General features: G+C 32.6%; 1 protein-coding gene across 1 annotated transcript in view; it reads right to left on the bottom strand.

The window, feature by feature from the left end:
* Window positions 1-18380, bottom strand: part of LRP1B (LDL receptor related protein 1B) — a 1719891-nt gene that overhangs the window by 221824 nt on the left and 1479687 nt on the right. The window contains exons 49-52 of the mRNA XM_081815486.1: window positions 15876-16059; window positions 11306-11391; window positions 5519-5641; window positions 3278-3459 (exon numbers count right to left, since the gene is read on the bottom strand). Coding sequence (XP_081671612.1) covers window positions 3278-3459; window positions 5519-5641; window positions 11306-11391; window positions 15876-16059 — 575 coding nt within the window. The remainder of the gene's footprint in view (window positions 1-3277; window positions 3460-5518; window positions 5642-11305; window positions 11392-15875; window positions 16060-18380) is intronic.

Genomic DNA, 18380 nt, shown 5'->3' with positions numbered 1-18380 from the left:
TTTTTTTTTTTTTTTAGCATATAATGTATTATTTGTTTCAGAGGTACAGGTCTGTGATTCAACAGTCTTACACAATTCACAGTGCTCACCATAGCACATACCCTCCCCATGTCTATCACCCAGCCACCCCATTCCTCCCACCCCCCACCACTCCAACAACCCTCAGTTTGTTTCCCAAGATTAAGAATTCCTCATATCAGTGAGGTCATATGATACGTGTCTTCCTCTGATTGACTTTTTTCTACTTTAATAAGTTATTGCATTGTATTGTAATTATTTACTCATCTGCCTACCCACTGAACTGTGAAATACCTAGAGATTGGACTGTGCCTTTTATTTTTATGCTCCTACCTAGAACAGTGACTGATAGACACTAAACGCTAAAGAAATATGAGCTGAATAAATGAATAATTTTCTATTAACCAGTCATAGCACACATTTACTTTATTGTCTGTCATAATGGTCTTTTGTTATGTGCTTACTTGAAATAACATATTAATCATCCAAAAAAAGATAAAATTATGCTCAGTCTGGCTTTAACATTATATTTTCTATTCTACTTTAAAATGCATAGATATATACATATATATATTCTGCATAAACGACAATTTTTATAAACATTGATGCAAATAATATTAACTGCACAAAACTTATGATAAATTAGAACAGTATTTCCCAAACTAAACCAGATAACAGAATGATTAGGATAATTGAATCTCAGCTGAATTTAAATGTAACAAACAGGAAGATGATCAGTCTACTTGTATCTTCTTTACCATTCTTAATAACCACCATATGAAATTGATACTGTGACAACTGGGATACTATTATTAAAAGACAGAAAGGACCTCTAAGCTACCTCCTAAAAGTTTAGCTGCTTCATTATATTAGTCCAGTGATCTTTATCCTCCTTTAAACAAACCCTTGCCTTATCCCTCACTAAATATCAGGACAGAAATCACACTCCTTAAGGAAATGGGGGGTCAGTCATATTGGCAAATTCAAAACTTATGTAAACTGCAATGTTAATCTGATGTGGAAGGATTCAAGGACATTTTTATCACATAATCTTATAATTTAAGCTGATTTTTTAAAGCAGGATTAAACAATATTGTAAACAGTCATGGAATTTTCACCCTGAAGCTCATCTCATAAAAACTAAAATCCAGGTTGCCCTATTGTCTCACTCTGGGGAACAAAAAAAACATGTACAAAAAGGTGTCATTAAATTTTATCTGCTAAAATAGGTGGCTTTAATTGTTACATAAAAAGATCCAATTTTTATCTGTTTTTTTGGTTATAATATGGCAGATCTATATCATAAAATATTATTCAAAATTAAAATCAAGGGAGTCTTTCATAACATTTACAATAATTTAATACTTCACTATTTTAACTGACACTTTTGATGGATGGGTTTATATTAATGATAACTTAAGGCTGCTTTCAGTTTACAGGGTAATAATACCTGTAACCCAGGAGAAATAAAACTTACAGTTAGACTCAGCTGTGTTCACTAGGCAAGGACACAGTTTTTGTTTTATAACTAGTAAATTTCACAAGACTATTATGATCTATAGGTAATGTTTGTCTGTTTAGTACAAAGCATCCTGAAGAGTATAAAATGAGAAGCTAAGCCAGCCATATTGGGTTTCAAAGAAAAGGACAATGGTTTGAACACACTAAAATAAATACCTTCTGATAAAATACTGAAGGAATTAAAATATTCACATTCTTATGAATGAATGATGATAATAGTCAAACTTAGTACATCTGGCCGTTATTTCCTGAAACATATTAAAAACGAACTCTCTTGTAACTCTGTTTCAATTAAAATGGAATTGACACTCTTTTGAATCTTTTGTTACTATGGGAAAGAAAATACTTTAAAAGGTAACAAAATGGTTACATAATTATATGAACATATAAAAGTTAAAAGTTGCACATTACCTTGGAAACAGAAAAGTATTTATAGTACAAGTCTTCTCCTATTAGATACTGCTTTTACCCGAAGTAATGTTTAAAATTAAGCTATAAAATATACAGTGATATGATCACATTGCCAATTATAAACATAAGGGACCAAAAAAACAGAAACAACATATTAGCAAGAAGCAACGTCTAACTGTTGTATATGGTAAGATAAAAGCAGTGATTTCATGAAATATATTTAGTGAAATTAATTTATACAGCAGAAAATTTAGAGCACTACTGTTATTATAATACTTGTTACTGTGACTGTGTCTTATTTTAAAAAATCAAATTTTCTCTAAATTTGTTATTTTAACAAGCATGTTGAGTAGGTTGAACTTCTACAGAGATCATTTTGGAGTATGTAATCATGCTAAATTATACTGAAAAAAAAAAGAAAGAAAGGCATGCCTCTCTACCAAAACAACATAATTAAAAGTGAATGGTAACGGTCATAATCTATAGGACTTTAGCAGCCATATATCTGACTTTGACACCTAAGCACTGACACCTTATTGTGTGTTCTTCCCTCATCTGGAATCTCCAGCCTGCTGTCCTTAATCCTTACCATGACTTGTTCTCCTTTCTTACAATGAAATGCAACAAAACACAGCTCCAATATGAATCTTTCTCAATATTTCCACTTTGCTATCCCTTTGGAATGCATGGATAATGCATCTTGTTATTTATTATCCATGGATACTACTTATGTCTCTTGCCCTAAAGTGATAGGGGAATTACATCATCCGTATTTGTGACCCACCACAATCGCTACCTTTCCTCCAAGATTTAAAGGCATTAAAATTAGAGAAATCTGTACATTTTATTTATTTCCTCTACATTTATAGATTAGTTAGAAAAACAGTTGCACTTAAAACTTTCAAAAATACTTGCTGCAAAATCTCATCATTTTTTTTTTAAAGATTTCATTTATTTATTTGAGACAGAGAGAATGAGAGAGAGAGAGCACATGAGAGGGGGGAGGGTCAGAGGGAGAAGCAGGCTCCCCGCCGAGCAGGGAGCCCAATGCGGGACTCGATCCCGGGACTCCAGGATCATGACCTAAGCCGAAGGCAGTCGCTTAACCAACTGAGCCACCCAGGCGCCCACAAAATCTCATCATTTTAAACGTTTTTCTTTTTCACCGTGATAGTCACATTTCTATTTTTGACTTCCCAATAAGAATGTCTACACATTACACTTTATATTGGTTTTCATGTTAAAACCTACAGAATGGGAATTACCACACTGAATATAATCCACAGTTTCAATCTCTAATTTAAGATTTTCAATGTTTGTTACAAACCCAGCTCGAGGATCCAAAGACAGGTCCCGGGGGAACTTCAGCCTTTTGCTAACAAGTATAGTAGGGTATAAGCCACTGAGTTTGGATACTTCAATGATCCTTTTTTCTGTGTCAGACCAATAGAGGTTTTTTCCAATCCAATCGACAGCAAGTGCATTGGGGACAGCTGTGTTATGCACTACCTAACAAAATAAGAATTTAAAAAGTTAACAGTGTAAATACCTAGTTTAAGAACTCAGCAATTGCTTCTTGATTTTTTACAGAGATTATAGAATTCTACTTAAACATTAGAAATGGAATCTAGATAAGCATAAAACATAGAACAAATCTATCCTAATAAAATTACTTGTTTGTGATGTGAGAAATTACCACATCTGTAATCAGGTCCCTAAAAATGACATATGGGCTTAAGAAGTAAACACCAAAACAAAAAGCTGTTGGGCAGTTACAAAGTTGTTGATGACATTTTTGTTATAGCTTACCTCTCTTCTAAAAATTGGGGGCAGAAATTCTATCACACACAAAAACACACAGAATTATTGATATTATTTATCTTTAACAGGTTTTGGGGGAGATAGCATTCTCCACTCTCCCAGCTGCTCTTGCCCTATTTAAATTATCTACTACAACAAGAGAAAAAAATACAAGTGAGAACATACATTATTTTATCTAACCAAAGGAAGTGAAATTCACACAACTCCTGCACTTGATTCTAATCCATGTCAACATCAGCTATAATAAGGATATAAACACTTTACATACAAATATGAAGCATATAAAATAACCAAAGATTCTATATGACTGCTATTTCTGAGTTCTCAGTGCTTTGAGGATTATGTGAAAGGAGAAACTGAAACTTGGGGCTGTATAGAACCCAATAGTTAGAGACAAGAAAACAATAATGAAAGTTTATAGTTATCCTTTCCCTAATGTTATCAATAGTAAAGATACCATATATATATGACTACATGAGCATTTTCAGCAACTAATAGTATCAATCTACTGTATTGAATTGCAAGATACATTTTCTTCTTTCTCCTAACTTCCACTTTTAAAAAGTTGGCATGGCTGACAATTTATGTGAAAATCAGTGAATTAGTGATCTCAATAGAAATATGATTCATTTTGTCACCCTATGTTATGACATGATTTAAAGTAGTAACAGGCTAGTAGTCCCAAGATGGTAGATAATTAATCCTTTAAAAATATTAAAATATATTCAAAAATATAAAAGTAACCAAAAATTTAAATGTCTTGTAAAAAAAAAAATGACCAAGTTTGGTAATGCTACTTTTACAGTTTTTATATAAATAGCCAAAGAATTTAAAAAGACAGAATTCATCTGCTTCTTTGTTCTATAAATATACTGATATTTCATTTATAAATTATCAGCTCATACATAAATATATAAAGTTTATACATAAATACAATCACACTGGTCATCTTGGCATTGCATATACACATTTCAAGATTTTATTAATATTTTCAAAAATGACTGTTCCCACTAAAAATTTCTGTATGATATTATAGAAGGTTACAAAAAAAGTTAAAGTAATTGAAGTTTCCATGTACTTGAATTTAAATGTCTTTATATTTTATTGCATATATGCAGAGCAAGTTATTTTATTTTATTTTTCAAATAATTTTATTTTAAAACTCAAGATAACACAGTGCTCACTTCAGCAGAACATAAAACTCAAGATAACTCAGAAATAGTGCCAAGTAGCTCATATCTAGAATGTGACATGTATTTAATTATGATGCTGTCTGATTGGAACATTCATGATTTTACAGAAATGCATTCAATTATTTCCATGTATAGGAGGTTAATTTTAATAGTGCTATAATTTCAATCTAGAGTCCAGTAATTAATTTTTTCAATTATAGATTCTCAGACTCAACTTTCCCTTTTATATAAATTAACACAATTGCAAGTCAGGCACTAATCATTCAAGTCGAAAGCATCTCTCACGTTTTCTAGGGTTGTGAATAAAATTCTGAATTTTATTTACCCAATTTGATTCTTATCTTATTGCAAGTAATAGTGTTATAATGAAACATATGGATTAAAACCCCTCATATTTCATATTTAAAGTATGTATTAACACTGTACAAATGTGAAATTCAAATCAACCTAGTACATTCTATGAGTTGTATCATTACTATCAAATAACATTTTATATTCAAGTCAGCTATACCAATAAAATATCCAATAATCCCATCATTGTAACAGGTAGTTACCTTAATATCACTTCCATTTAAACACATTCTATTTATGCGGCTGCCATTGGGTCGGCTAGAATCAATCCAATAGATGAATTCTTCTCTGTAATCAAAATCTATAGCAATAACATTGTTTAATCCCTAAAAATAAAAAAAGGAAAAGTATGAATAAGAGTTAATAGAAATTATTTTAAAATGTTTTGGAAATTCATAAGAATCACTATCTCCTTTTGAACCTAAATAGTTATAGTTATTACAACGAAGAGCATTTGTGACCAATTCTTTTAAAAGCATTTTATGTTTACATTTTCTCTATACCATATACCTAAGATGTTGCATAATTTATTTGAAAATATTTTCCCATGTTGGTCACAAAAATTTTGGACTGCTTATAGATAAAGATGTAAGTAAATAGCCAGTATCGTGGGTGAAAAAAAAATCTGCTTTTAGGGAGATAAAGTGAAAGACTCTCACTTTAGGTTAATGTTAAAAAGTACAAATTTACTGTCATTATTATCTGTTCTGTAGAGTAACCAGAAAAGAGCATATATCTAAATTGGAAAGGCTGAAGATCCCTGAAGATTGAAGATGAGCCCTGGAGAGCCATCTGATGAAAGTCAGAAAAGAAGGTATAGAATCTACTTTGGCCAAAATCACTTGCCTCAACAACATAAATGAGGCTGTCTTGTTTTGTTTCTTCTTGCTTCCAAGGGCCCTCCAGCCAAAATAGTGCCATATTAGAATTTAAAATTTATAATCTTAGGTGAGTATTTGACCAAAGAGGAACTCGGTGGGCAACATCTTTTTATTCCACAAGGAAACATGAGGAAATGCCTGCCTTCAGACTCATGTCTTTTTTAGAAGGTAACAAAACTGAACATGAATCCAACTGATAGGTTTCTGAATACCACAGTTCTTTGGTTTGATAGGTATGTGTTTTGATGGATTTGATTTAAGAATTGTACATCAGGATCTGGGAATCTCTTTAAGTGCTAAATTGTTCAAATGATTGCTGAGGGGTTAATTTAATTCTGACGTTTCATTAGGACTCATAGATTTACTACCCCAGTGGACTAACAAAACTTGGATTAGGATTTTAATTGTGTTAACTCATTTTAAGGATTGGATAATTTATCAATATATAAATTTTATGTATTAAAAATAATTGACACTATAGACATTTGGCAAAGCCCTAAGAGATCGTCGCCATATCTTTATATCTGTTGTAAACTTGCTTATATCTATATTTAACCTAAAATTGTAGTAAGTCTCAGATTGTTTTAGGGGTCATTTATGAGTAGCTACAGTCCTATGGGTAAGGATTAGCACCTTCAGGGAGATGGGCTGTTTTGTTTGGTTAGAGGGGGAGGGAAAGGAAGGATGATAATTACCACATCTGGGTTCAGTTTCCAGATCTATTCCCCAAATTTAAAATTAAATAGAATGACTCTGCATTAGATTTATAAACTCTTTTATAAGACTCAGGATGAGGCTAAATTATTACTGTTCATATTTTATTTCTGTCCAATGATCTAGAAGACTAAGGATGGCCTAGTTATAGAAGCAATTCAAAGAAGGTTCTGGCAAATACTGATTTTTTTTCTTCTCTCAGCAGGGCTAAATTCTAATGGTGATGCATTAAAACCATAGGTTCAAATCTTATGTTTTTAGTTGGCTTAATGTGAGCAATCTCTTTTCTCAGCCCCAGACTATTAAGTTAACCTGAAATAGCCTGACCCCTTGGAACTGCCTGCCATTGGTCATAAATAAGAGACATAAGTAAACACGACTGTGTGTAAATTCCTCACTACACCCGGATGAATAAACACAAGTATACTTCTTACTGACATTACTAATCAAAAATAATGACCATAAATGCTTAAAAAAATCAGTCACAGATTCAAAAGATTTGTTAAATATTCATTCACAAGCTAAAAACTGGAGGACTCCTTAACTAAATGTACTTCATCATACATATCTAGGAAATTGTCTATGCAAAATCAATCAAAGTTTTAAAATACAAATTGAGTATAGTCCAAGTTCTGTAGAGAGTTTAATAAATTCACTCCAATAGTAGTTTGTAATATCCTTTCTGTTCAAATGCTTTTAACAGCAGAGGAGTAAGGTAAATGTGTTAGGGTTCTGTGATGGCCTGTAATTCAGATGGATGAATTAGAGCTCTATAGAGAAAAGCTGGAGAGAATCTTGCCACTAACTTTAGGAAAGATTTACCCAATCATGGCAGAATTATCTGATTCCTTTCTTTACAATAATCAATTTAGATAATGAAAATCCAATTCCAAATTTAGCAATTCAACTATAATAAAACTATAAATGCAGAGGAATGGAAGCTCTGAATTCTGACATTTCTATCTAACCAAGCTGGTCATTTTTCTACAACTTTACCCTTAATCCCCACAGAAAACTTTGCAATTCTCTCTTTGCAGAATCATATGCAAGGAACATTAAAACAGCCAAGGGCATGGTCAAAATAATGTCTAAACACTAGAGTCACCCCAGTGGTTTTAGAGCTGAAAATTGGTTTCATCAAAATCCTATTTGTTTCTTTCATTTCTATAGCTGAAGATTTGCACCCTTTGGTTCAAAATGATTAATTTAGGAAATTGTGTTTTGTTTCTCTATGCAATTTTACTGGAATAAAAGGCACTGCTAGGATTGAATTGGATAACATTGGAAAGCCACTTGATTAATGCACCTAAATTAATAAAATTAATACTTGATTAATGCATTTCGCTTCCCAAGTCCATGTTATTAAAGTACATTTTCTTTATGCATGTGGCGTAAGAATTTAAGTTACAGCTGGCGTAGCTACCACTCTGTTTTAGAATACATAGGGCAAAATCTAGAACTAATGATGTAATGTATGGGGATTAACATAAGAATAAAAAAAAAAAAGAATACATAGGGCAAAAAATAATCTACCAGTTGTTATACTTTTTCACTGTAATGCTTCATGAGATTGTACAGACTTCAACAAAGAGAATAAAATTCAAGATATTATGGTAAATTGTTCTTCCTAATCCCCTACACGAAAAAATTCCTCCCAAGTTTAAGGCGAGGATGTCTTTTCACTTATTTTGACTCAGAGAAAATATGGGGAGATAATTACTTCCGTTTTTTACTTCATTCTGCACATGTAAACAGAAATCTCTGAGAAAAAAAAAAAAAAACAGAAACTGTTTCTCTGCCTAGAACTCCTTGAAAATTCCTATAATGCTATAATGAAATGTAGTTAAAAATATCTTCCCTGACAGAAATGATATATTCCAAACAGACTGCAGGCAAAACTGGATGTAAGGGTTGTGTCTAGTTTTTTGGGTGTCTATTTCCTTACTCACTGGTCACATTAATAAATGCTTTCCAATGACACAGATGTTCACAGTCCTCATGAGCTTCCTCTTTTTTCTCACTCCCTCTTCATTTTCATAAACACTACACTAAGAAAACTATCTGAAAGTCATCCCCCACTTAGGTATTAGTGATTGGTAATGGTCGAAAATGATACCAGGAAAGAAGTGCTATCTGAACGTGTGCATTAAAGCGGTCTGGATACATGAAATAGACTTAAATGATGCATACAGGAAAAAATCATTTTCCTCCATTAAGAACAATCTCTGCTAACATATTAGCCATGAAAACAACAAAAGGGATACCAGCAGAAATGTCCTGAGTCACAGAGTTGGAAAATAAAGCAAGGAGATGTCACTGAAGCTCTGTTATGGTCTTCACGAAGTCAATAAATATTGTTGCTATTTTAGTTATTAGTTCAACTGAGCTTATACACAAAGTGTCCTAAAGAGAGAACTTTCTCCCTTTCTGATAGCAGAGTCTAAAAGGAAGAAATACTATACAAATAAACAAATACAACCTAGTAAAGAGAAAATAAGTATGTCCCTTTTCCAGATACCATACGAGGAAATCAATGGCTGGCACATTCAACTTTGAACGTATAGAGAGGCCTAGAGGGGGTATGGAGACCTACTCCAAAAGAAAAAGACAATTGTCAAAATTTTGTAACTTTGTTTATAAGCTTAAAATTAGACTACACAGAGAAAAAAGAATTAAGTTAAATAATGTAGAAAACCATTTGGGCCGCAAACATTTTTCACATTTATATATGCTAAAACTTTTTCCCTGGAGTTATTTCTCTTATATTATTACTCATTATTATTCTTATATTATTCATCTCTTAAAGAGATAACGGTCTAATTCTTATATTTTAAATCGATTTCTGTTTAGTTTTTATAAACAGCATGAAAATATTTTACATTTTTTCCCAATCTCTCCAGGGTTCACAATAAGAGATGCCTCTCTCTAATGATACAGTGAATGTTGGTGGCACACTCTAATCTCAAGAGCAAGAATCTAAACCTCACAGACATTCATGAACAAGTATACGTGTGGTGAGCACACGGGAAGTCTGAGGACTCCAGTGAATCTGAGAGCGTTGACCTCTATGTCAAAGTGTCAACTGCTACACAGTTTGGATTGTGGGCGTTCAAGGATGTGAGCCCAACAGTGCTGTACCTTCCTATTTTTTTTTTTTTTCAGGAATAGCCTGAAATCTGGATTTTCATGGGAACTTTTCATTTTCAATCTGTGACTTAGAGGAAAACTGAAAAATCTGTCAGGGACAGTCAGTATCCCCCTTGCTAATGAATATTTACACTTAAAATGAAACTAAATTCTTAAGAAAAATGAATGAAACTGACAATGGCAATGGAGGAATCCATCAGTAGGTGGCAAAAATAGTTTTAGTTAAGTAGGTATTCTTTATGCTGCTGAAAAATCATCACATGAATGGCCTTCTAAGCCTATGCCTAATGCTGGCACAAACATACTACAAGAACAAGAAATGTCCTTATTTTTGGCACACTTGTTCTAGACTGTGCTTTCACGTATTTATGTTACTATTATATGGTTTGGTGCAAAACGACATCTGTAGCAGAACAGATACCAACTGAATCTTCCCAAAGAAGCTATTTCTCCTGACAACTAAAACTATGCTATACCTAACTGCATGTGATTTCTCTAGTCCATGTAGTAATCACTGTCATTTTAATGACTTGATTTTATGCTATTCTCACCGCAGACTGGGAGAAATAAAAAGTTGGGGTGAGCAATTCAGTTTTCTATCCTGTCATGAAGTACAAATCATACCTTTTTATCTCACATAACAGATACAAGCAAACTCTGACAATAGAACTTAAACATCAAAATGGAGCAACCCAGATTCTCTTGAAGTGGACACATTGAGGGATGAAGAGGGTAGGATTGAAAATATGCGCCTCACAACCTTTGAACCATGGCTGGATTACCGTTACACTTTTGCTCACTCGCTCATTCTAAATTTTAAAGGCTAGAGATTACCATTCCTGTTTTATTTTCTAGTTCTATAAACAGAAACTTAAAATTCTTCAAAAAGCATTAATTTTTAAATCCCAAGGGGGAAAAACCAATTTGGGTAATATAAGAAATACTTTAAAAGATAATTTTATGCTTTCTCTAATCTACCTTTTCTTGAGACAGTTTTTCCCTCCATTAATTATACCTTACTTTTTTTTTTTTTTTTTTTTTACTTTCTTAGATATGATGTGATGTGACATGTTGGGAACATCACCCGGACAATTCAAACAAAATAAAATGTATGGTAATCTTATATATATACATGCATGTGTCCATGAGTAAGTGCTTCATAAATTCTAGTTGTGAGATATTTCTATAGTTCTCATGCATATCTGGAGTACCCATATTAAGTATGAAATCATCAAGACAATGTCGTACCTGTTTCAAAAGTGTATAGTTGGAGCCATCAGTGCTAATTTTCCTTATTTCATGATGATCAGCAAGAATTAGAAAAGGCTCTTCATCTAAATACCAAGACAAAAAAACATAATTAGAATTTTATATGTACAGTTTTCAACTTTGCTTGGTTTCAACAGCATTATAAATTTAAATGCAGTGCCCTCTGGTAGATTAATGGTTAAAAAATTCACACTGAGCATTTCAATTGATAATAAAATGAAAAGGCAGCAGATACCCAGGCAGTATGGGAAATCTAGATAATTCTAAATGCATCCCTCTCTTTCCCTCAGTTTTCATGAACAGCAGGTTACCTAATTTATTTGGAATTGGTGGAAAATATCTGCTATCATAATCTGATATTTTTAAATGAGTTTCAGGAAAGAATAAACTACACCTATCTTAGCTAATTCATATAATCAGAAAATTCTTTCTTGAAAACCAAATAACCAGTCTTATGCTGCCAGAATGACTTTGGTGAAAATCAAGAGTATCACTGCCTACATATCTATCTTTTATCTACCCGGAGACTTTTCTTAAATAACTTTGGAACTCCAGGTTCTATAAATTTTGTTTATTAATTTCATCTTTCCCCATAATCTGGCTTTTTTAATCCTTTAATGGTTGTTAATGGTCTTTATTTCCTTCTTATAGTTTGTCTAATATATTGTAGTATCTCATTTGTTCTAGAATCTACGAAAAATAAGAAGAAGAATCTGACCATGCTCCAAATATATGAAGATCCTCTAAACCTTTAGATTGGTTTTCTCTTCAGAATTTTTTTGGAACCAAAATGGATTTTTATTTTTATTCTTTTAAAGATTTATTTAATTATTTTAGAGAGAGAGAGAAGGAGAGAGAGTCTTCACTGAGGGTGAAGCCTGACAGGGGGCTTGATCTAAGGACCTCGAGATGAAAATCTGAGCCAAAACCAAGAGTCAGATGCTTAACTGAGTACATCACCCAGGTGCCCCACAAATTGGATTTGTAAATAAAAAATATTCAGAAAGTTTTGCATAGCACATTTATTTGAATATGTATCTGAATAATTTAAATTCAAATTGACCACATTCTTGGTTGTTACAAGTTTTGTTCAAACTCTTTTTTTAAAGAGCTTTGTTTCTAAGATGAAGTCATATACTTAGTTGCCTGATAAACAAATTTAATGTCAGTAGAAATTAGAAAAAAAAAGAAAAAAGCAATGAAAAAGGTAGTCACTTTATGTAATTTAATGTGGATTTAATTATAAATCATTTATTGTTACAGAGTTATTGCTTATGTTAAAAATTATTATTTTCCTCTTCTTATCCTTTAGTTTCACAGTAAATACATAATACATAGGTGTTATATTATATATTAGCATACTTTATGTCAGGGATTAGAAATGTGTGCCACACATGCTGAACATCTCCTTCCATTAGCAAGTGCAGCACCCCCAACCAATCATTCAGTCTTCATGTTGACGCTAAACTGAGACTCAGAACCTTACTAAAGAGAGGTGGCTCTGCAGTTGAAGGTACCTTGCCATCTCTTGTCAACTATATTTATAAATATGAAATTAGTCAGTCATGGTCTACCTTAATACTTAGGCAGTTATGTTCTTTACAGCTTAATGTAATACCTGAAATTCTAAAACTCTTAGAAGAAAACATTTAGAAAAGTCTCCATTAAGGTCTTGGTAATGATTGTTTTAGATATAACATAAAAAAACACAAGTAATAAGGGCAAAAGTAAGCAGAACTATACCAAACTAAAAAGCTTTTGCACAGCAAAAGAAACAACATAATTAGAAGGCAACCTATGGAATGGGAGAAAATATTTGTAAATTATGTATCTGATAAGGTGTTAATATTAGGGTTAATATTGGAAATATATAGAATTCATACAAATCAGTAACAAAATAAAATTGATTTAAAAATGGGCAGAGGAGGGCCTCCTGGGTGGCTCAGTCAGTTAAGCGTCTGACTCTTGATTTTGGCTCAGGTCATGATCTCAGGGTTGTGAGATAGAGCTCTGTGCTGGGCATTGAGTCTGCTTAAGATTCTCTCTCTCCCTCTCTCCCCAACCCTCCCCACTCTCTATGACTAAATAAATAAATAAACAAATAAATAAATAAAAATCAGCAGAGGAACTGAGTAGACATTTTTCCAAAGAAGACATACAAATGGCCAACAAGTACATGAAAAGATGCTCAACATCAGTAATCATCAGAGAGACGCAAATTAAAACCAGAAAGAGATATCACCTTATACCTATTAGAATGACTATTGTCAAAAAGACCTGAGATAACAAGTGTTGGCAAGGATGTGAGAAAAGGGAACCTTTGTTCATTGTTGGTAGGAATGTAAATACACTATGGAAAACAGTATGGAGATTCTAAAAAAGTTAAAAATAGAACTAACATATGAACCGACAATCTCGCTTCTGGATATTTATCCAAAGGAAATGAAAACAGAGTATCAAAGATACATCTGCACTCCCATGTTTATGGCAGCATTATTCACAACAGTCAAGACATGGAAACAACCTAAGTGTCCATCAACAGATGAATAAAGAGGATGTGACATGGATATACATAGATGTAAATATATATTTATATGTATAGATATCTGTATTCAAACACATGTATTAACTTATATATTTGTATTTACACATACGTATATTATATAGTATGTAATGTATATGTATGTTAAATATAGTATATATTATATATTTTATCACATACATATGTAATATTATACATACACACACACAATATGGAATATTTTTCAGTCATGACAAAGAATAAAATCCTGCCATTTACAACAACATGGATGGTCCTTGAGGACATTACACCAAGTGAAATAAGTCAGAGAAAAACAAATACTATGTGAGATCACTTATACGTAGAATCTCAAAAAAGGCAAACTCGTAGAAACAGACAGTAGAATGGTGGTTACCAGGTATGAGGGGTAAGGGAAATGGGAAGATACTGGTTAAAGAGTACAAACTTCCAGTTAGAGGACAACTTAGTTCTGAGAATAAAAGGCACAGCATGGTGATTATAGATAATAATACTATATACTTGAAAGTTGCTAAGAGAGTAGAGCTTAAATGTTTTTGCCAGAAAAAAGAAATGGTAATTAGGTGAAGTGATGGAGGTGTTCCTAACACTATGGTGGCAATCTTATTGCAGTATATAAGTGTATCAAATCAACACATTATACACTTTAAAGTTACACAGTTATTTAAAATTTTAAAAATAAAGTTACATAGTTTATGTCAACTACATCTCAGTAAAGTTGGAAAAAATCTATCCTCTCTTTAGCAAAAGATTTATGTTTCAGGAACACTTTGTTTTTGTATTAAAATTATTATTACTTTCTAATAATTACTGTTAATGAGAAACAACTACAGCATGGATACATGATATAATAAGACCAAAATTATAATCATTAGCATTCATCTCCTTTATACCAACCTTAGCAAAAAGCTTAGAGTAATAAAAACATTGACTGGTTTTGAGATTTCCTCTCTTCTTATCTTATGTCACTGAATGCATGATGTAGCAAGTAGGTTGGTAAAATTAAAAAAAAAAAAAAACAGGCTCCAAATAATACACAAATTGATTCAGTGATGAATATTCCAAGAATAAGCTAAAATGAAATAAAAAATTTGAAAGGCCTATTTTTTTTCTCCACAATGTGCAAAGGTTTAACCAGTCAAAAACTAATTTTAAGAATATTTGTCACTGGTATTTATTTTATGTAAATAAATAAAATATCTAATGTTTTAAATGTTGTCATGTATATATGACATGCATATATATAAGAAACTAGCAATGCTAATTGGATTCACTATACTCAAAGTAAAGGGGCAAGAGACATATTATGTACCAGTTTTTGCTCATTTAAACAGTCATTATTTATTATATATTGCTTTGTATTATTTTAATATGCGCAATTTTGTCCCCTAATGAATTACAGTATTTTAAAAATTATGGTCCATGTTCTACTGAATTTTCTAATCTACAGAATCAAACATGCTACTTGGAACAAACAGAAGTTTAATAATGTTTGCTGAATCACTGGAAGAATTCAAATAGTCCTGTATAGCTGATTTATTGCTGTTGTTGTCATCATCATTACCATTATCATTATTGACCTCTTCTCCTTGGCATGCATATATGAGTGTGTATGGGGTAGGGGAGAAGGAAAAACTATTATAACCCAGTCACAATAGGCTCTTTAATTGTCTTGGCCAAACCTGCTCCTAAGAACCTATGATGCAGCAGGAAAAACTGCTAGAAATAGTTCTTTTTATTTCTGAGCACTCTCAAAATCTAGAAAGCATTTAATAATTCACAAGACCATAATGCAATCTTATTACAAACAGAACAGTTTGTGGAGAGCACACAAAATTAGAGGGACAGATTCCTATATCAAGGTAAGTAGGGAAGAATTTTGATTTCTCAGAAACAGCAAGGAGGAGTGAATTCAATAAGAATGGCTATAAAACTCAGAATCCATACGTGTAACTGAGGTTGGATCGGTGGACAAGTTCAGTTCGATACCTGAGAGTGATTTGCAGCCATTTGGGTTATCAGGTTGTATTTCATAGCCATCTGTACAGAGGCACTTGTAGGTCCCATATGTATTGATGCATTGCTGGCTACACGGAAATCCCAAGGAGCATTCATCAATGTCTACACACGTTTTACCATCATCCTTCAGTTGGAATCCAGGCCAGCATTTGCACTAAAGAATGAAAAACAAGCATAATCAATTCATATCATTGTCACTGTCTTTTCCTATTGGATATCCCTTTAGCATGATCCAAGAAAGAAAATTATGTAAGAATAGATAATGGCAAGTCTTTCTGTCTCCAGTGATATTAATAAGAATCACATATATTAAGTAAAGCTAAAGCTAAAAAAATAACTCTCCCAAGTATCTTCCTTTGATCATCTGAGGTTGGCAAAATTATAAAGGTTAACTGACATCATCAAAGCCATGTGGCGATAGCATGACAATGACCATAACACTAGCCAACTGGTTTTGTTCTTTTTCTATCACATTACATTGTCTTTTTGGAGGACTTTAGCAGTCATAACAATTAACCATTAAGTGGAGCTTTGAAGATCACAAAACTTGTTGCTTATGTTATTTTATCAGAGCCTTACAGAAATCTATGATGTAGGTATTATTATTTTTAGTTAACTGATGAGAAACCTAGAGGCACAAAGATGAAGTTGCCTGGATAAAGCCAGTCAGAGAGCTGAGACTGTCTGTAACATACAGTAAGGCTCAATTCGTATTTGTTGACTGGGTCTGATTCCATAAACCATGTTGATGTTGTCTGGAGAAATAAAATAATAGTAACAATTTCCCCACTATAATCAACCTGTATTGTCAAATCTTTTCTTTAGCATCTCTATCATGTACTATACGAACCTCTGATGATGATATGCAATATTACAAACTTTCATTAAATTCTGAATACAACGTCACATCATATATGTCTTTGCAGTCCTAAAAAAATGGCATACTGTGATCCTGTGATCAGTCACTGCCTTTCAGGTCTATACTCAGTTCCTGCCAAGGAGCATATGAGAATTGTAATTACACAAAATGAACCTATAACTGGCCAAATGATTACAATCATATTAACCTTTACAAACACTATTTAGCACTCTTTGAATAAAGGAATGTGCAAATATTGAGTGAGACAGTGAGTTAAAAAGAAACCCTACACTGTTAAGAGTAACTAGTATTCAAGACTTACTCAGAGCAAACATTTAATAACCTCAGTCACTTATCTGAAGGTAAAAGTGATGGCAGAGCTTTGTATCTATTGGGAAAAATATTAGAGATATATGTGCATATTATTAAATAGTCAGCAAACAACTGAGTTTTTTAAGTACCAAAAAAAGCATTCATTATTTGGGGGACAGGCAGCATCATTTTCACCTGAAAGGGCTCTAAGGAGAATTAAATACCTTTTATGAAGTTCTTTTACCAGGAATGGATCTCTTTAAGCTCTTAGCACTTTCATCATTAATAATTTACATCAATAATTAGCTAATAATCCTCAGCAATTACATGCTGTTTTGTTTTGTTTTTTAATCCCTGGGACCCACTAGCAAGCCAGCAAATGAAAGCAAAAGCCACAGCTTGATTTCCAATACTCTCCTCATACAACTCTTATTTTCTTTGAGAACACTCATCTTGCTGCCTGATTTAGGAAGTCAAGGGAATTGGTGCTTTGCTCTGGCAAAAGAAAGTGAGATGCTTAATGTCACCTAAGTGTACACTTAAAAATGGTTAAAGTGGTAAATTTTATGTCAGGTATATTTTACCCCAATTTTTAAAAGAAATAATTTCTTTAAAAGAAAGTGAGAAAATGACAGGATACAAAAAGTTATCACTGAAAAGCACTGGAAAATAGACCATGTGGCCATGGGGTTGGGAAACCAGAGAGCCATAGTCTGACATAGGACCGTGCTGAAATCAAGGGGCACTTTAGGACAAGTGAAAGGAATTTTCATAGAATGTACTGAATTCCTCTCAAAGAATATTATAAAAGGAAATAAACAGTGTCCCAGTTTTAATGGGATTTCTGAAAATCACTTTGAATGGCTAATGTCAGGCTTACAGAACTATTAAATCAAAGAGACAGCTTAGATAAAAATACATTTATGGAAAATCAATTTCTTAAAGTAAAATTGGTAAAAGTTACTAAGTGTAATATACGTTTCTATAAACAAATGAAATTAGTATGTTTAAGGTTATCAGTTACTTTTTTAAAAATTGTTTATTGAAAAAGATTTTTTAAAAGATAATTTCCACCAATCCATTAACCTTGTTTTATTTTTTAAAGATTTTATGTATTTATTTGAGAGAGAGCGAGCTTGCACAAGCAAGGGTAAGAGGGAGAAGCAGACTCCCCGCTGAGCAGGGAGCCTGATAATAGGGCTTGATCCTAGGACCCTGAGCCGAAAAGGCAGATGCTCAACCAACTGAGCCACTCAGGCACTCCTAACCTTGCTTTACAAAAACATTTTTTTTCAGTTTTTTTT

Source organism: Leptonychotes weddellii, chromosome 3 (genome assembly GCF_054177405.1).
Source record: "Leptonychotes weddellii isolate Sample4059 chromosome 3, ASM5417740v2, whole genome shotgun sequence".
NCBI lineage: Eukaryota > Metazoa > Chordata > Mammalia > Carnivora > Phocidae > Leptonychotes > Leptonychotes weddellii.
This window is presented reverse-complemented; position numbering and strand designations above follow the sequence as displayed.